The sequence below is a fragment of the Schistocerca serialis genome, chromosome 12 (genome assembly GCF_023864345.2).
Source record: "Schistocerca serialis cubense isolate TAMUIC-IGC-003099 chromosome 12, iqSchSeri2.2, whole genome shotgun sequence".
In the NCBI taxonomy this organism is placed as follows: domain Eukaryota; kingdom Metazoa; phylum Arthropoda; class Insecta; order Orthoptera; family Acrididae; genus Schistocerca; species Schistocerca serialis.
This window is the reverse complement of record NC_064649.1, coordinates 159,097,543-159,118,476: the sequence shown is the minus strand read 5'-3', so window position 1 is coordinate 159,118,476 and position 20,934 is coordinate 159,097,543. Positions and strand designations below refer to the sequence as shown.

The 20,934-nt window shown below is 40.9% G+C and overlaps 1 protein-coding gene across 1 annotated transcript in view; it reads left to right on the top strand.

Moving 5' to 3' along the window:
* Positions 1–20,934, top strand: part of LOC126428465 (serine/threonine-protein kinase 11-interacting protein) — a 294,026-nt gene that overhangs the window by 266,739 nt on the left and 6,353 nt on the right. The window contains exons 19-20 of the mRNA XM_050090398.1: positions 5,710–5,862; positions 7,562–7,707. Of these exons, the coding sequence (XP_049946355.1) occupies positions 5,710–5,862; positions 7,562–7,707 (299 nt within the window). The remainder of the gene's footprint in view (positions 1–5,709; positions 5,863–7,561; positions 7,708–20,934) is intronic.

Genomic DNA, 20,934 nt, shown 5'->3' with positions numbered 1-20,934 from the left:
TAGATTTCTCCTGGCACCAAGCTTACCAATCCCTACCATATCTGACTTTACTGTGTCCTTTCTCCTTTTCAAATTCTCTAAGCTGCCTACCCAATAAGGAGATTTAACAGTCTACACTCAGATTGGTAGAATTTCATTTTTCCCGATGACGACACTGTCCCGAGTAGTCCCTGCCTGGAGATCTGATGGGAAACCATTTTACTTCTGGAATATTTTACCCGAGAGATGCCGTCGTAACTCGACAGTAGAGCTGTGCGTCCTCAGGAAAAGTAATGTTTGCTCCTGTAGGAGCTTGCCACAAATTTGAAATTTTTAAATTTTGAAAAGTAACAGCTGTAGTTTTTCCTCATTTTCAACCATTCACAATATCGGCACAGCAAGGCACGTCAGCTGACATTACGAAGTCAGTTTCCAACAACAAGGTACCGTTACGCATCCTGGTACAAGACTTGACAGGTCCAGCTATGGCATCTACGCCCTCCTGAATAACGAAAGGGTTGACAGATGAAAAATCCTTTCCGTCCTCAAATCTAGAAATTACGAGGAACTTTGGAGCAGACAGTAATACTTTTGTCACTGGTGACTGGTCAAGTTTCCGTTTTTGGGCAGAAGTCGAGAGAGAAGAACAGAGATCCATTGCGGATGAATCCCAGATTTCCAGTGTCTCCAATGGCACGCTCCTTCCTCGTGGGGAACCTCTCAGAGGGCGCTCCTGCCTTAGGTGAATGTTTACACCTCAGGTCACACTTCCCGAGAAACGGACGGAGGGACCAATCGGCACAGTCGGAAGATGTCAGCTCGGGCAATCACACCTTCCCGGGCCTGGCCTTTACCAGGGGGTATGCACGGGCCCTACTTGTCTACCCAGGGCGGGGAATTAAGCTTTACCCCGTCACCAGCTACGCGTGCGAACGCGTGGGTCAGCCTTCCGGCACGCACAGGGAGGAAAGAAGAATAGGGAAAAAAAATGGAGAGAGGGAGAGGAAGGACAGACTGTCTCAAATGCCGAGGCGGAGACCGTAGGGTGGACAAGAAGGCAAGGAGAAGAAGGTAAGGTAAAAAGGAAGAAAGACAGTGAGAGGGGGAGAAGGACAAAGGAAGGAAACAAACAAAGGAAGGAAGAAACCAGAATAAGCGAAAAACCAAAATGACCACAAATGTAAGTCGTTGAACCGTCTGTCTCCGGACGCAGGCGCAAACTACCCCTTTGAGGGGGAGGGACTCCTTTTAGTCGCCTCTTACGACAGGTAGGAATACGTCAGGCCTATTCTTACCCTGGACCCGCAGGGGAGGGGGGGGTCGTCCAGGCTGTTCCCCTCACCACTACAAAAAAGGCTGCTGCCGCTCTTTGGGAACCGCACGTCTGTCTGGCCTCTCCACAGATACCCCTCCACTGTGGTCGTAGCTATGGTACAGCTGTCTGTACCATCGAGGCACGCGAGCTACTCTGTCTCGGCAATGTCTGCGGGTGACAGGGCAGTATTTCCCTGCACGATTTAACGTACCTGCAAAATTCTATCAGCGTATGACACGCTGTTCGGGAGATACGGTGCCTTACAAATTGAGGTGTGTGAAACCCTGCTTTTGCTTAAAACTGATTGTGAGTTGCTCAGTTCGTATTCATCCGGAGTTCGGTAGTGAGAGCACTTAGTGACTCCCAAAAAACTTCGAGCATAATTTCAGACCTTTCCTAAAATTTTTCTTACTCGGATGCTTAAAGTCAAATATTTAATACTTTAAGTCATTTATGAAGTAATTAGACATTTAAAGTTGTTTTTCACACGGAAGGTCAATTCTTTAAAAAATTTGTTTACCAGTTGCCTCAGAGAATGTCACGATTCCCAGACCGGGTCACTGCTTTTGGCAGTCGTGGCACAGTGTTCGGTCTCCGACATTCGTAGCAGGTCGTGCAACAGACGTGTGTCTGTCCTGTGGAACGGACTGGATCGGAAGTCACCCGTTACCGATCGGGGACATTCTGGGTTTGGTACTGCCGAACAGGTGCGAGTCTGGACCGTCGGTACGGAATCAGCATCGCTGGCACCGGTGGAGGCAGACCTGTCCACTTTAGAGCTCTGAAGCTCCGTGCGAGACGGGGTTCGCCAAGCCATCACAGCAGGAGCGAGTCCGGTCTGTCTCCCCCCGGCTCACTCGGCTGGCGAGCTGTTCGGCTGCAGTGTTTCGCCGACAGTTGTAGTTTGTTTCTGACATCACTCACGTGCACGTACCGTGTTGGCACGTGAACAGAACGTCACCGTTTCAAAATTACTGCCCACCTCCCCTCGACCAGAAACCCGACAGTTGTCACTTACTTTAGTTCTGAAAACAGTGAGCAGGATACGTGTAGATGGCTTATCGAGTCGTACGTGTGCCCGGTTCGCCAGTGCGTGTCGAGAGTGGGGGCATTGTGGGTGCCACATCTAGGTGGCGAGTGGAGTGCTGTGAGTCCACTGTGTACACTCAAACGTAAATACCAAATTGTTTCTGTTGTGTACACAGTTTCGCGTAGTCAGCGCCTACACAGCTTTCCCACTAGAGCACGCCCCGCTAAGCACAACAGTGCAGGCGCAGTGCTCGTCCATCTCCGCACTACGAGATGGCGCTGCCTTAGAGACGGACCAAATTCTGCTACCGCCGATCCACGTATTAATATGTAACGCAGCCAATGAGATTGCTGCTAACGTAGAATCTTTTCTCCTCGCGGATCACTCTCGCGCAGTGATACCTGAATGCACATGGTATTATAACAAGTGTACAGACCTCCGATTAGTCAGTCTGCATTAGTCTGTACGAGTCTGCATTAGTCTGTACCAGTCTATAGTCAAGTTGCAGTCTGCACCTAAGAAGATTATCATATTCCTGTACATAGCCATTAAGATAAACGTATAGACACTTTGTCAAGTATCAGAGATATGTGAGAATAAGATTAACGTACCAAGACCAAAGGAACTTCAGATTGTCAATTGTAAATAGCATCCAAAATCAAGTTACGTAATGTTTATGCTTGTTACAATTTTAATAAATGTGTGTGAAAATTAATCAAGTTCTGTTTAAAGTTGGTCACCGTCAATCTGCTACTCTAAGCGTGCAAGTGGCATTTCTATCGTCTGACCTAACGGCAGAAGATAAACACACCATGATAAGACCACGAGACATATTGCTGAGACTCGCCTACTTCGTTAGAGCGACGAGTCAAATAATCTGATGGTGTGTGTACCGAAGGTCTTACAGTACGCACACCACAGTTTCATCAGAAATTTAACTGAATTTTTAAATATTCTAAAAACTTTAACTAGGCCACTGAGTCTATTGGCAAAACATTCTAGTAAGTATTGTATGTATTACCGTGTTCCAGCGATGAAATTGATATTGTTGCGTAAGTGGTAACATTGGTACTTATCTTCTATACTGAAGAAATGTGTCAGAGGTCCTAGTCGTATCCAGTGACCGAGTTGGGATTTGTATATTTCTGCAATTTTTTCATTCCAGTTACAACAAACAAAGTTTGCAATTTTCCGTAATTGTTGTTTTCAGTTAACGTGCAAATTATAATCCGATCTTCTTTGTTATAATGCAGTACAAAATATAACACGTTACTGACACGAGGAAAACTATCAAATCCACGTTTGCTGATACGACTTCGAGACTGTTGACTTACATTTTACTTTTTTACAAATTAAGATATAGTTAGATTCTTACAGTTCAATTAATTTCCTGACGGACTTCTTATTACAAGTTATGTGACATTTCATAGTTTAAAACCAAAAGTCTTGATCGTGACTTTTCCCCCCTCAAATTACACAGTCTCCCATTCTGATCTCACAATTCTTTTGAATCAACATTTTCCTTATTTATTTAGAGCTTTAACATTTACCCACAAGAATTAGAATAAACAAGACTTTAACAAAACATATGTCTTTTTATGAAAATTAAATGGATTAAGTAACCATTAAGAATACACTGTGATGTGAATGCTTGTTATTGGTTTTCATTATTAGTTTGTGAATTTAATGAGTAAAGAGTATAAATAAAAGGAAAAATTACAGAGAAAAATTGAAAATAACAATGCTTAACTAAAAATGTTGACTGGAATACTCTCTTTCAAATTCTAAAGGTGGCAGGGGTAAAATACAGGGAGGGAAAGGCTATTTACAATTTGTACAGAAACCAGATGGCGGTTAGAAGAGTCGAGGGACATGAAAGGGAAGCAGTGATTGGGAAGGGAGTGAGACAGGGTTGTAGCCTTTCCCCGATGTTATTCAATCTGTATATTGAGCAAGCAGTAAAGGAAACAAAAGAAAAATTCGAAGTAGGTATTAAAATCCATGAAGAAGAAATAAAAACTTTGAGACATCAAACGACTTGGAAGAGCAGTTGAACGTAATGGACAGTGTCTTGAAATGAGGATATAAGATGAACATCAACAGAAGCAAAACGAGGATAATGGAATGTAGTCGAATTAAGTCAGGTGATGCTGAGGGAATTAGGTTAGGAAATGAGACACTTAAAGTAGTAAAGGAGTTTTGCTATTTGGGGAGCAAAATAACTGATGATGGTCAAAGTAGAGAGGATATAAAAAGTAGACCGGCAATGGCAAGAAAAGTGTTTCTGAAGAAGAGAAATTTGTTAACATCGAGTATAGATTTAAGTGTGAGGGAGTCATTTCTGAAAGTATTAGTATTAAGTGTAGCCATTTAGGGAAGTGAAACATGGGACGGTAAATAGTTTGGAGAAGAAGAGAATAGAAGCTTTCGAAATGTGGTGCTACAGAAGAATGCTGAAGATTAGATGGGTAAATCACATAACTAATGAGGAGGTATTGAATAGCATTGAGGAGAAGAGGAGTTTTTGGCATAACTTGACAAGAAGAAGGGACTGGTTGGTACGACATGTTCTGAGGCATCAAGGGATCACAAATTTAGCATTGGAGGGCAGCGTGGAGGGTAAAAATTGTAGAGGGAGACCAAGAGATGAATACACTAAGCAGATTCAGAAGGATGTAGGTTGCAGAAGGTACTGGGGGTTGAAGAAGCTTTTACAGGATAGAGTGGCGTGGAGAGCTGCATCAAGCCAGTATCAGGACTGAAGACCACAATAACTAAAAATCAAAATGAGGATGAAAGGATTAACCACAAATATAAAACATTTGTGTATTCTAACAATATTAAAAGGAAAACTGCTACTCACCATATAGCGGAGATGCTGAGTCGCAGATAGGTGCAACAAAAAGACTGTCACAAATAAAGCTTTTGGCCATTGAGGCCTTTGTCAACAATAGACGGTGCCACTGAAACCGCACTGTGGCATTTGTGTATTCTAAGCATTATTTATCATTCGTATTCTATTCACCAATACTGAATGCTGTTAGAGTTACGTTGCAACACACAGGAGAAGAGAGCCTCGTAGTGAGTGCAGCATATTGTTATCGCTGACCTCAAGTGGCTAGCTGTGGCTGAAAACTCGATACGCTTTGGATTTGAAGAAGACCTGGAAGTAGCTCAAGTGTTTTCTTAGTTTTCATTGTTCTGGACTAGTGTATCTATTATAGACACAGGTTCAGTGGTGGAAAACTGGCCATTACAAATAGGCTGCCTCTCATTGTAATGGAGACGGAGTAATAAAATATTTATTAACTCTGAGCAATGTGTTTAAAGTGCTATGCTTTCATTGTGGTAATATTTTCTCAAGTCGGTGTACCGACTGTCGCAGGGCCAAGTCTCGGGGACGGGTGCTGCGTGGAGCGGGAGCCGCTGCAGCAGCACACAGATGCGGTGAGGCGTCTCGCGGCCACTCCGGACCGACCGGACGATGATGTCCGTGTGGCGGGATTCTTCGTGGCAGCCAGTGTCATCACTGACTCCGGTGAGTACTGTGGCTTTACACCATCTTTTTCAATATTATAAATTTCAGTTTAAATAATAATTATTATTATTATTTATTTATTTATTTATTTTTTTTTTTTAATTTTTTTATGTGTGTGTGTCACTATCATTTTGCAGTTTATTCCCCCCGAGTTGAGCTCCGGGTGACCAATTATCCGATGTTGGCTTAGTTCAATCTTTTTTCTCTCTCTTGACAGAACGAGAAATATTTACTCAGAAAGCTAGTGTTAATAACGTAAGAAAATATACGGTGTAATTATAAAGTCCACAAAACACTTTAAAAAATCAGTATAGGTAGATGACCAAGAAGAATGCAGCAAACGGTATGGTATATAAATGTCACACTTGTCCACTGTCTGCCACACAGTGCACATCTAATCGGTAGTCCAGTTCTGCCTGTGAACGACCCGGCATATCGGGAGTGATGTTAGGAACAGTTACCTGGGCGCAGGGTCACGAGTTGTCGTCATCCTGTGGTAGGTACGATACGAATTTGCAGTGCCCGTGTTATTCCAAATTATGGTGCAAAGTTTCTTCAGAGGTGCATGTCACTGCACTACAATGTAGTATTCATCTGCCAACACCGGGCAAACGACTTTCAAGTAAAATGTCTCCCCTGTATAGGAATATAAATAATGGATCTACGAGTGTAGGTTGTAGACACGCGGTTGACGACATACGGAAGTTTGGGTCTGGCTGTGAGTTGTGTTCGGGTAGCCAAATGGTAAAGTGACGACGAGCGGAAAATCTGCATTTGAGTCTCTGTCCTGTACAAATTTTCATTGTTGTCATTCTATTATACAGCTGAAAGTTATCCATATTTGCAACTGCGAATACATGTAATATATCCTACGGTAGAGGTGGAACGCAATCACTGTATCCGAACATATCCCACAAGGAAAAATTGTGAGGCGTCGAGTCCGTCAACCGCAGCAGTCATACTAGAAGCGATGGGTCGACAACGGCTACGCAGTCTGTCTGACGGTGTTGGTATAATCTCACAAACGGCTGTGCAAACCTTGGAGAGCAATCTCCTGTTGGAAAATGAAATCTCTGCTGTCAGTGTTCAAGTTGTTGTACAAGCCACAATAGCAGCACACAAATGCATTCTCTGCCCTGTTCACCTCAGTATTCACCGAAAAAGACTGACGGTGCCCTCATCGGTATTTCTACAAACTAGCTAGCCGAGTACCACATTTGAAAAAATGTTCGAGAGTTTGTCGCAGTGCAGTATTCGAGAAACTATGCCGACTGTCGACGAGCCTGTCCGATTTAGAACGAATGCACAATTTGTGATAACGGTTCTGCATCGTTTTTGCAATATTTCAGAACAAATGGAAGTTCGTGCCGGGTCGGGACTCGAACTCGAGTTTCCCACTCTTCGTGGACGGACCGAGCCCTCAGATAGCCCAAGTGGCCGAGGCGACCCCCAGGGACAAGTTGAAAATCCGGGTTCGAGTCTCGGTCCAGCATAAATTTTTATCCGTTCCGAAGTATTCTACATCTGGCGCGGAACCGTAATGGCAATTTGCGAATTCGTTCTTTTGAGTTCGTGTCAGAGTACCGTAGCATTTGTTACGTTACATTTACCCGTTTACCGTAAAGATTTTTTAAAATGTTTCACAGACTTTATAATTAGCCCGTATATCGTAAGACTATCACATTCGTGCCGTCCGCAGGGACCGTCAGCATGGGCTCGGGGACACTGGTGATCGGCGAGTCGGTGCTGTCGCTGTCGACCGACTCGCTGCTCTGGTTGCTGCCCTCCTCGGGGAAGCCGCCCGAGCTCTGGGCGGCACAGAGCATCAGCAACCTGGTGGAAGTGGTGAGTGCGGCAGTACGTCAGCTGTCTCTCTCTGGGCTGTGCTCCCTCCCACCTCCCCGACCCCCCTCCTGTGTGCCCCACCTGTCCGTTACCTCTAGTGCCATGTTTATTTCACCCTTGTCCTTGCTCGAATGATTCTGATTATCTGTGCACTGATATTCTGTATGCTTCAGAATATTTGTCACTATCAGCTAATAAGATTCAGGCCCTGTTAAAAATCTGCATCTACATCTACATCCATACTCCGCAAGCCACCTGACGGTATGTGGCGGAGGGTACCGTGAGTACCTCTGTCGGTTCTCCCTTCTATTCCAGTCTCGTATTGTTCGTGGAAAGAAGGATTGTCGGTATGCTTCTGTGTGGGCTCTAATCTCTCTGATTTTATCCTCATGATCTCTTCGTGAGATATACGTAGGAGGGAGCAATATACTGCTTGACTCTTCTGTGAAGGTATGTTCTCGAAACTTCGACAAAAGCCCGTACCGAGCTACTGAGCATCTCTCTCCTGCAGAGTCTTCCACTGCAGTTTATCTATCATCTCCGTAACGCTTTTGCGATCACTAAATGATCCTGTAACGAAGTGCGCTGCTCTCCGTTAGATCTTCTCTATCTCTTCTATCGACCCTATCTGGTACGGATCCCACACTGCTGAGCAGTACCGTATTTACTCGAATCTAAGCCGCACTCGAATCTAAGCCGCACCTGAAAAATGAGACTCGAAATCAAGGAAAAAAAATTTTCCCGAATCTAAGCCGCACCTGAAATTTGAGACTCGAAAATCAAGGAGAGAGAAAAGTTTTAGGTCGCACCTCCAAATCGAAACAAAGTTCGCCTAGTTGTAATATGAGACACAATTTAGGTCGAATGAATGACGATACAGCTGCAGTAGTTTGGTTCGAGTCGTAAGCTTAGCAGTTACGGTTTACCAGGTAGCCATTGCTACGCGTCTCGCGCTCCGTCCGTATTTATACGGATATCCTTCCTTTTTCACGTGCTTTGTCTGGTTTGAATTGATTGCTTATTTTTCTTTGATCTGATAAGTGCCGTTCTCTTTGTTATAGGTGTTTACGTCACTCTAAGCTGAAAATGCATTACTGTACTGTGTCATGCATTGTTTGTCGCATTCTGATAGTGCGTGTTTACGGCCTGTCGCCGCTCGCGGCGTGGCTTGCTTTTGTGCGCGCTACCGCCGCTTACAAATAAAAAATAGAGAGGAGTCGTCTCATTAGCGAAACATTCTTTCTTTGATAATGATCAACAAGAACCAAATAATAGACTGCGTATGATAGATGATGTTCTGAACGAAATTTTAGCGAAAATTTTTGTCCGTTTGAAAATCTTTGCAGACGCCTCTTTAGTTCATTACATTCTGCACAGAAATTAGAGTCATCTTAGATTTAAAAATCTAGTCAGTTGCCGTGCTTCATTTCTGACTGTATCACTATCAGGCATAAGAATAATACGAATATAAACATGACATGATATGTATATTCTTCCGCGTTTGCTGTTGTCTCACTCTAGTTTCGTAGTTTATTAGGCAGACAGGATTTAAATTAGATAGTAGCAAACACGAAACAATACATGGCAAAATGTTTATATTCGTATTAATCTTATGGCGAAGAGAATACTACATGTGATTCACAATTCATAAAAGTTCCTATTAGCAACCATCTCTTCTCACAGGTAGGAAAAAATTCAGAACGTAGAGTTGGCCATATTGACAAACATCCCAAACAGTCTTGCCAGTCGGATTTTCGTAGTACATTGAAATGCTGCTACATTCGAAGATCAACAATACAGAATTTGTATTTACTTCGTTGGATAATGTACCAAACCGCAGTGGTCGAAACTCTGGGCGGAGCAAAAAGGCTCGTCTTCCACTTTTTTTTTTTAATTTATTTACTGACGCAGAGATTTTGGTACCAGTATTTATCTTTGTGCCCTACAAAGACAGGCGTCTAAAGCTAGCGAAATGAGGGATGCTCAACTACCGGACCTACCGATAGATGGCTCTAGCGCGTGCCGGCCAAAGATCATATCATTGAGTGTCCGCCATATCTGAATTTGGCGAAAAACGAAGTGTCAAAACACGGATGAAAATGTTTTTCGTTCTACGCCCTGATAAGTCTTTTATATTGGATGTTCTAGAAATCTACACATCAACATAATGAAATGTTTCTCATCTAGCGAGATAAAACGGTGACAGTTCTGCTATGAAATTCCTAAATTCGAGTGTTTTGGAAGTTTGACAAGCTGGCCTATAAATTATTTACTATTAATTTTATGACTGCTTTACTTATTTGCCCGTTTTAAAATACTATTTAAGATTCAATGGAGCTCAACAAATTACCTTGGTTGCCAAAGCTTTTAACTGCAGGTATAATTCGGAAAATCAAGTGTGGAAAACAGTGAAGACGTCTCTTGAAAAAAAGTTGACATCGTTTGCTTAGGGGTATCTTTACTGACAACAGAAATTACTACTGAACTATTAAAGTATTACTTAGTTATAAATGGAAAAACTTATTTTTCTTTATCTGAAGTTATGCATTACCGATCTGCATATATGCTGACACTGTAATTGCAAAATGCACTTACGAATTTGGCTCTCTCTTTGATCAGAAATTTAAATGCCATGATTTTATGAACGCATGTACATGACAGGGTGTATTTTAACTGAGTGAGTGATAAGGTAGAAGCACCAGTTTTTGACAGTGCTTCAGTCTTTGATACGAGACAAGAAATACATTTAAATGAGACAAACACAAAGGCCAACGTTAAGGCTCCTCTTAAATGCATGACTGGTATAATTTGGAAGTTAAGTGTAGTAATAATATTACATTGGACTGATCAATGATGATGTAGGAAGTGAAGGAACTTGTTGAAAATAACATCGATCACAGCTGTTAATTTTAAGGTTGGGATGTCTTAAAACTGTAATTTTCCAGTCTGACACCCAAATAATGACTGGTACCATGGTTTTATTTTAAAATTGAATTCAAAACATGTCAGCGAGCAAAATTAATTACACTATGAATTACAACCATGGAATTTTATTTCTGTGAATCTAGGTTCTAGTCTTTGACATGGTGTCAATCACTGGAATGACTGGTTGTCATGATACGGCCCAAGCAAAAAACAAACCTGAAAGCAAAAGCTGCAGAAGCTGGCCAGACAGGTACCCCAATGGCTGCTACAATCTGTGTGAAGCAAGGGTGACATTATATTGCAAATTTAGTGTAAAAAGTTCCATATTGTCTGAATTTGTCCTATACTGACAGGACATTCTTGTCCAGTCGATTTTCTTATCTGCAAAAGTACACTAGCCAATACCAGTGGTACAAAGGTAGTGCCAAATTACAAACTATCCAGTAACAACAGAAGTATTGCTGGATAATGTACAGTAAATAATATTTAATAACCTGAGAAATTCAGAGTTGGTTTGAAGAAATAGAACAGCATTTGGAAAGAGAGTAACATTTTGAAAATAACAAATGACAGAAGTAGAGTTTTCAGTTCTTATGAAAGCTCGCTTAATTTCTCCGCCCCCCCCCCCTCTCTCTCCCCCCCCCCCTCCCTTCTTCCTCTCTCTTCTCCATTCTCAAGGGAAAAATGTGATAAAATAAAAGTGCAAGAAAGTTGTGTACAATGTTGGAAATGATGAAAAAGAAAATTTCACTATGCTTTTAACAGCATATGCTGCTGTAAAGCTCGCTCCTCCTAAGAACATTATTTTCTCCCATCTCTCCCCCCCCCCCCCCCAATCCCTGCCCTCCTCCATGTGAAGAGTATTCCTGTAATAATAGCTAATAGCATACCAAGAACATGAGGGTGTCACAGTGGAGATTTGTTTTCTGGTACAGACGTCTGATACAACTATTCCACAGCAAAACTTACTTTCAATAGGTGTGGTAGCAGTGCCTTCCCATAGGATAACAGAATATTATGTCCTCCAGGAATCACATTGGGTACACCACTTACAGCATAAACTGTACAGCAACTACAATGTTTTGTGAGCAAGTAATACCAGTCAGTATCTTTAATTTTAACGTAAGTCTTGACTTTCTTAATTACCTGCTTATACGTGTGCTTGTACTACAGGTTATTGGTAAAGCAAATACTTATTGAATAGGTCTTCACACTTTTAATACTTAGCAGAAATTCTGAAAAAAGTAAATTCTTTTATTACTGTATCACCTGTATGGTGAATTAAGAGGTACTCACTGGTTTCGTTGAACATTTAATAGAAGCCTTCTTTTTACCTGCTACTGATAAAGAGCCATTCCAAGTTCTGTACATTACAATCTCTCGCATTTTTCATGAGGTTTGTTATTCTGTACACTAATATTTCTTCTTCTAAATGGTAAATATTGCATTCAGACATTGTTGGTATTAAAGGTAATTCATGAAATAAATTATATTTAAACCAGAAAATTAAAGGTTCCACATGACACATGAAAAGTACCTTGTTACACACATGTATGTACAGATTCCAAAATGTCTGTGAATTTGAGTTACAAACTTTCTTAAATAGAAATATGAAGATCACAATACTTTGGGTCTGCAATAACTCAAACGTAAAATACTTTAGTTCCCTATGGGAAACTTTGTTCTTTACGTGACTCGTGAAACTGCTTTCACTCTTAATGGAAAACTAAATGGTTTATGTTAAAGTTAACTTGCAAAAAGTGTAACAATTGTTACATAATTTCTGTGAAGTAAGATTCCTTAATGTTAATTCCTTCCTTTGTCATCGTAACTTGATAATTTCAGTTCCATATGGGACATATGACAAAAAAGAAATGCTTTTATTACCATGACCAAACAAAATCTTTTTAACATGTAGTACACAGTTCAAATCAGCAAAAAGTGTAACTGTATAATTAAGGAAAATGTTGATGAAAATTAGGCATGTAACATGAATACTGAAATTTCCTAATCCGCAGCTTGTGGTCGTGTGGTAGCGTTCTCGCTTCCCGTACCCAGGTTCGGTTTCCGGCGGGGTCAGGGATTTTCTCTGCCTCGTGATTACTGGGTGTTGTGTGATGTCCTTAGGTTAGTTAGGTTTAAGTAGTTCTAAGTTCTAGGGGACTAATGACCATAGATGTTAAGTCCCATAGTGCTCAGAGCGATTTGAACCATTTTTTGAAATTTCCTAGATTTCCAAGTGTAACTGTAATCACTGTATTCAGTACTTTGTAGTGCTATAAAGATAATTCTATATGATTATTTGCATTCTCTTCCCCTCCCTCAACACAGGAAAATATAATAGAAAGACCTCCTAGCAAAATATAGACAAAATTCAGAAAATTAGATTTTGCCTGAATCAGGCCCCCTTATTCTAGAATGGTTCTAAAGTAATAAGAATGCTTACGATCAATAGGAAAATTGTGTTCATTCTAGGAAGTATTTTAAAACAAGAATTAAGAGAGTAACAATTTTATTGCTCTTATGTTGCAGAGTATCCACAAACATTACTGTTTGAAACATAGGGCCACTGCATACTCCATTAGATCACACCCATTCTGTGATTTTTCATTAATTTCACACAAATCACCTGTTTTCAATGCAAGTGCATATTTTGTAACACCAAACATCTTAAAATAAGCTTATATAATAAACAATTATAATTTTGTTTCAATATCTACACAGGATGTAAAGAGTTAATTTTACTTCAATGTGATTCATCCTTTGAAGTTCATCATTATACAACAACAAATCTATGGACAAAATAGTTTTAAAAAATCTGTCAAAATGTCACACCCATCTGCATGAAATGTCCCAATACATAATCTTTTCCAATTTGAGCACTATACATGATTAAACAATATGAGTTTATTTAACTTCTGTCTTATACTTGATTTGTTGTTTAAAATTTTCTCAGCAGCCTTTTTTTTCCATACGTTTTTAAGCGTGTGCAGGAGTACAGGGATGCAATCTTACAAACAAGTTGAGTCTGATGTAAGTCCTCAATCCCAATTTTATAATGGTAATGATGACCAAGAGCAGGAGCAGCAAATGGGTAATCTACAAATTTAATTTTAACACAATGCAAAATCTTGGCCTGTGTATATTTCTGTCGCACATCCCCAGCAATCACAAACATCTGAAACAGTTTCTGAGTATTCTACAACAGAGTACACGCAGTCACTTGTTTTAACCAGTTTTCCCCAGTTAACAAAATTTACAAATGCATTTTTATTGGCCATATTGGGAAAGGCATAGAGATAAATACATTCTAATGCAGATTTAACTACTGATGGCTTCAGTATGTGAGGACAGTCTTTGCATGTGATCTGCCTTGAAAGGCACAATGACACATACCCTGCAATATGTTTTGCTTGAAAAATGAGAACTTAATCTTATCAACAAGAATTGCACACCACTTCTCTACTTCATTTTCTGCAGCACTTTCTACTACATGCTTTGTACGCAGCTCGTGGTCGTGCAGTAGCGTTCTCGCTTCTCGCGCCCAGGTTCCTGGGTTCGATTCCCGGCGGGGTCAGGGATTTTCTCTGCCTCGTGATGACTGGGTGTTGTCCTTAGGTTAGTTAGGTTTAAGTAGTTCTAAGTTCTAGGGGACTGATGACCATAGATGTTAAGTCCCATAGTGCTCACAAGGGAACCTCCCCTTTGCACCCCCCTCAGATTTAGTTATAAGTTGGCACAGTGGATAGGCCTTGAAAAACTGAACACAGATCAATCGAGAAAACAGGAAGAAGTTGTGTGGAACTATGAAAAAAATTAGTAAAATATACAAACTGAGTAGTCCATGTGCAAGATAGGCAACATCAAGGAGAATGTGAGCACAGTAGTGCCGTGGTACCTTGGTTAGCGTGAGTAGCTGTGGAACGAGAGGTCCTTGGTTCAAGTCTTCCCTCAACTGAAAATTTTACTTTCTTTATTTTCGCAAAGTTATGGTCTGTCCGTTCGTTCATTGACGTCTCTGTTCACTGTAATAAGTTTAGTGTCTGTGTTTTGCGACCACACCGCAAAACCGTGCGATTAGTAGACGAAAGGACGTGCCTCTCCAATGGGAACCGAAAACATTTGATCGCAAGGTCATAGGTCAACCGATTCCTCCACAGGAAAACACATCTGACATATTCTATACGACACTGGTGACGGCATGTGCGTCACATGACAGGAATATGTTGTCGGCCCACCTAACTTGTATACTTAGCGAATGGGTAAAAAGATTCTACCTTGCCACATTTTGGGTTTTCTTGTGGATGTGATAATCACTCTCAAAAACTGAAAATAAAAAATTAAAGTTTTCGCTCGAGGGAAGACTTGAACCTAGGACCTCTCGTTCCATAGCTACTCTTGCTAACCACGGGACCACGGCGCACCTTGGCTCACATTTGTCCTTGATGTTGCCTATCTTCGCATGGACTACTCAGTTTGTATATTTTACTAATTTTTTTCATAGTTCCACACAACTTCTTCCTGTTTTCTCGATTGATCTGTGTTCAGTTTTTCAAGGCCTATCCACTGTGCCAACATATAACTAAATCTGAGGGGCGTGCGATGGGGAGGTTCCCTTGTCAGAGCCATTTGAACCATTTTGAACTACATGCTTTCTTGCAAACAACACACATTAAAATTTGAGCAATTCCCATTCATTGCAGTGACATTGTTACCCAAGAGCAACTTTCTCATGGCACATTTGAACTGGTATGCATTTGCATTGTTGTTCCAACCACCTCTGGACTGAATGCAGGAAAAAAAAAGCTCTATGTGGTTTTGCGACAGTTTATAAGTTAGCAAATACTTCAGAGGAGATTCAACACGAAGCATAATTGCCAGAGCTATGTGCCTGACTGATTGGATATTGAAAATTATCCCAAAAGCAAAAGTATTTCTTGCATGGAGCAGCAATGGAACACTAATGATTTTAAGCTTTTGATATAATTTTCAGTGTCTCTGAAAATACCAAGCCTATATAAGATTTGTTGTTAAGTCTCAGGGGGCTCTTATACCCTTTACCTAATGGATTTGTGGAGTTTAGAATATCAAAAATCCTATCAATATAATACAAAAATTCTACTGTTGCTTCGCTTCCTTTAAAATTTCGATCACCAACCCTCCTCAAAAACTATATACTATCTGCCACGCTAGAACTCAAAGTCTGTGCAGCTAATGAAACATCCATTTTTCTATTTACACTACTTATATGTTGTCCTGATAGTTTGTTGGCAAATGTCATACCTTCTTCTTGTTGTACCTTGTTCAATTGCTCAATGAAATGCCATCTAATAATGCCAGTTGGAGACTCAATAGCAGATACTTCTGCTAGAGCATTTCTGGCAAATTTAATCATATGACACGTGTCCAAGATACAATATACATTGTATTTTTCCACAGAATGAGGAAAGTAGCTTTTTAAATCACCCTTGGAAAAATTTAAAGTACAGCCAAGTGAACGTAAAGTGCTTATATTTACCTTGCAGCCATCACATGTAACACACCAAACCATAATGCCAGAACTATGCAGCCTCTCTAAAGCAGATTTTATCAGTGTGGCCTGATTATTTGCCTGTACACTGTTGATAAAGAAATATGCAATCTGGCATTTAAATTTGCCTTTAATAGAGACAAGCATGAAAACCAGAGCCTCAGATGCCTCTATTACTTCTTTTGACTGAGGCACTTCCCTACCAAAGTCTAAAAAACCTATGTACTGCTCAGTTCCTTGGTCCCAAACTACTTGCTTCCTAATTTCCATACTGTCTACGATTAGACATGAATCGCTTAACTGGTCCCTTACAATTGGGTTCAAATCAATGTACTTGAAAACATCTTTTAAGAAGCCAGGTTCACAGTCTACACTTGCCACCCATTTGGAAATCAATGATGTATGGGGCAGAGGCATTAATTTTTGCAAGTATTCATATGCTGCTGGTGAATAAAAGTACACAGCCATCGCAAACATTTTCGCATTTGTTGTGTATCTATTACCCTCTGACGAGAGAGAGTTGTTCACTAAATTGCACACTAATTCCACTTTTGTTCCTTTGTGATGATTGAGGAAGTTATGTAACTTCTCAGGAAGATGCCCCTTCCCCCCTCAATGAACTTATGATGTCATTCATGGAAAACACTTTCTTCTTCGAAGTTTTTCACGGACACACTTCAGTTTACGTTTTAATTCGGGCACAATGTCTGAGAGAGAGAGAGAGAGAGAGAGAGAGAGAGAGAGAAATGCGAGTTTCGGTCGCCTTGTCTTCCATTTCTACTTTCGACTGTATACCACAATCAATTACTGAAGAGCCAACTGCACTCAGAAATAAAGAAATAATTTCGTTATATATGATTGAAATAACTCAAGGCTTGATGAAAAAATATTATAAGAAAACGATGGGGGTGTGAAAACATCCTTATACTAACGTTTTCGGCACAATTCGCAGCTTCTGCATTGGATAAATGGGACATGCTTTCCACGAAAGAATTCTTATTGACAACATTCTCCACGCAATCAGTAGCGTCTGCAATGGGCAAATCGAGCACGGATTCCACGACAGAACGCTAAAAACAAAAATATGGACCTGTATTACAACATTGCTTAGACCTATGTAGCGTACGAAATAAATTCACAAAAGTAAAAAGTACACACATAGCAAGGAAATTAATTAGCTATCTCAAATGGAGAATCATCGTTGTCACTCAAAATCCTAACAACATGTCGTCGTGGCTGTTTATTTGGTGGCATCAAATGTGTCGGAAAGTCAAAAACTGATGGCACTGCTTCGGGTTCGAGACGTTTCTTCCACGTTCCAGGGCTCACTACGTAATCATCTTGTCGGAAATGGTTTCCGCAAAGAAAACTGCAAGACGTAGGATTAAAATCTTTCCGCTTCACGGAAGTAATACACGTCTTTAGTAGCTCTGGGTGCTTTAGAGGAAACCTGTTCAAAAACATCGAATTAGCAAACGCACTAAGTCTGTATTGTTATCGTATTGTATCGGTAGTCCTATTACCTGTGAAATGGTAAGTCACTCTCCTTACTCCACCGCTTCGTACAATTGAAAGCGGAACAAGAAATCACCATTACGATAGTCCCTAATTCCTTATACACCGTACTGACCGAGAGAAACTTCTTGCCAAATTCGAATATGGCGGGCAATACAGACGACAGTAATCAGCTGGTAGAGCCATCTATCGGTAGGTCCGGTAGTTGAGCATCCCTCATTTCGCTAGCTTTAGACGCCTGTCCTACAAAGCATGCCTGTGTGGCGCTACATATATTCGACGGCAGAAGTTAGTTGTGGCGGCACCCACCAACATTTTTCAGAACTCCCGCTTGCTTTGCACTCGATTCTAAGCCGCAGGCGGTTTTTTGGATTACAAAAACCGGAAAAAAAGTGCGGCTTAGATTCGAGTAAATACGGTATTCGAGCAGTGGGCAAACAAGCGTACTGTAACCTACTTCCTTTGTTTTCGGATTGCATTTCCTTAGGATTCTTCCAATGAATCTCAGTCTGGCATCTGCTTTACAGACGATTAACTTACTTCCTTTGTTTTCGGATTGCATTTCCTTAGGATTCTTCCAATGAATCTCAGTCTGGCATCTGCTTTACCGACGATTAACTTTATATGTTGTCCAGCCCGTATTAATTAGGTTCTGGGTGGAATTGGATGTCTTGTGGTTTCGTTTTCATTTATTTTTGGACAATAACCACATTTTCAGAGTTCAGTATGAATTAATATACATTGCTATTCACTTCTTATATAGGCAATGTGTAGTAGCAGACAAGCGCATTTAACTCGCAAGCGGGCGCGCCGTTTTCCGTAACAAGAGTGGGCGCGTGTTGCACTTTGCACGCGTGTATAGAATAGCTGTCTTTATGTTTCCGAGCTAAACGTGGATGCTCAAAATCACAGTTTAGTCTTAGTTTATGTAAACGTCAAAAAAATAAACTTACATAATACGAGCTAAACCACTGTTTTATTAAACAATAATGAAATAAATTTTTATTATAACACTCTGTTGCCTAAGATAAGTGTTACAGAGACAGGAATGAGCCACTCGAAGCATTAAGCAGTGCAGTTGCAGCAGATCCCCACCAGCCGCTTATTCGATCACTAATTATCACGTAGACAACTGCCTCAATGTACGATTATGTTGCTAGTTTGTAGTCGGGGTCATTTTTTTGCACGGATTGTAAATTTTTTCTCGCCTGCAGTAATATATTTTATATTACTGCTCCTCACTTGTATGTACGAGAACATAATTTATCACTGTTTCACCTGAAGCAATAGTGAAGGAATAGGTACGAGTTTGCAGTTGTGAAACAACAATGTAACCGTGCAGAATCATTTTATTTTTGTATGGCGCACTTTACACACGGGCGTGCCTCCTCGAGGATTAAATGCCTCGAGGTGTACAGGGTGATTCAAAAAGAATACCACAACTTTAAAAATGTGTATTTAATGAAAGAAACATAATATAACCTTCTGTTATACATCATTACAAAGAGTATTTAAAAAGGTTTTTTTTTTTTCACTCAAAAACAAGTTCAGAGATGTTCAATATGGCCCCCTCCAGACACTCGAGCAATATCAACCCGATACTCCAACTCGTTCCACACTCTCTGTAGCATATCAGGCGTAACAGTTTGGATAGCTGCTGTTATTTCTCGTTTCAAATCATCAATGGTGGCTGGGAGAGGTGGCCGAAACACCATATCCTTAACATACCCCCATAAGAAAAAATCGCAGGGGGTAAGATCAGGGCTTCTTGGAGGCCAGTGATGAAGTGCTCTGTCACGGGCTGCCTGGCGGCCGATCCATCGCCTCGGGTAGTTGACGTTCAGGTAGTTCGGACAGATAAGTGCCAATGTGGTGGCGCTCCATCCTGCTGAAATATGAATTGTTGTGCTTCTTGTTCGAGCTGAGGGAACAGCCAATTCTCTAACATCTCCAGATACTGTAGTCCAGTTACAGTAACACCTTCGAAGAAAAAGGGACCAAAAACTTTATTGGCTGAAATGGCACAGAAAACGTTCACCTTAGGCGAGTGACGTTCATACTGAGTTGTAGGCGAGTCACGTTCATACTGAGTTGTTTCCCGCGGATTCTCAGACATTGTGACGGTTGACTTTCCCGTTAGTGTGGAAAGATGCTTCATCACTAAACACACTCTTTGAAACGAAAGATTCATCTGTTTCCATTTGAGCAAGGATAAAATCACAGAAATCGATTCTTTTAATCTTATCAGCTGCAGACAGTGCTTGAAACAATTTCAGACGATAAGATTTCATAACTAACCTTTTTCGTAGGGCTCTCCATACAGTTGATTGTGGAATTTGCAGCTCTCTGCGAGTCGATTTTCCTGGGCTGCGAACAAATGCTTGCTGGATGCGTTTTTCATCACTCGTTCTCGGCCGTCCAGAACTTTTCCCTTTGCACAAACACCCATTCTCTGTAAACTGTTTATACCAACGTTTAATACACCATCTATCAGGGGGTTTAACACCATATTTCGTTCGAAATGCAAGCTGAACAACTGTCATCGATTCACTTCTGCCGTACTCAATAAGACAAAAAGCTTTCTGTTGAGCGGTCGCCATCTTAGCATCAACTGACGCTGACGCCTAGTCAACAGCGCCTCAAGCGAACAAATGTACAACTAAATGAAACTTTATAGCTCCCTTAATTTGCCGACAGATAGTGTTTAGCTCTGCCTTTTGTCGTTGCAGAGTTTTAAATTCCTAAAGTTGTGGTATTCTTTTTGAATCACCCTGTATTTTGAACATTAATCATGCTGTAATATCCAATTACATGGCATATTCTTTCTCCCATTCAGAACCGTATTCGTTTCTAAAATGTCACTGTACAGGAAACAATCCATTTCACCTTCTGTTTCAATCAGAGGATCGACCCCTCATGTAGAAAAACTTCCCCACTCCGTGATGCTACCGCCACCGTGCTTTGTGGTCGGTACCTGCTACCTGCTGTTGTGCCTTTGGTTTTTTGTAGACGTATATATTGCACACCATCAGAAGAAAATACATTAAATTTATTTTACTCACTGCATAACATGTTAGACTGATCTGTAGCATTCAGAGTTTGATGTTTCTTTGCAAACTCTGTTCTCACCTTCCCGTTTTTTGAATTTATGAGTGGTTTATTTGGTGCTCGTGTACAATCTACTAGGTGATGTTTTGCAGTAGACACACATAGGTTAAATCCAGGGTGCTGCTCCGTATAGTGCCTGATTTGTCAAA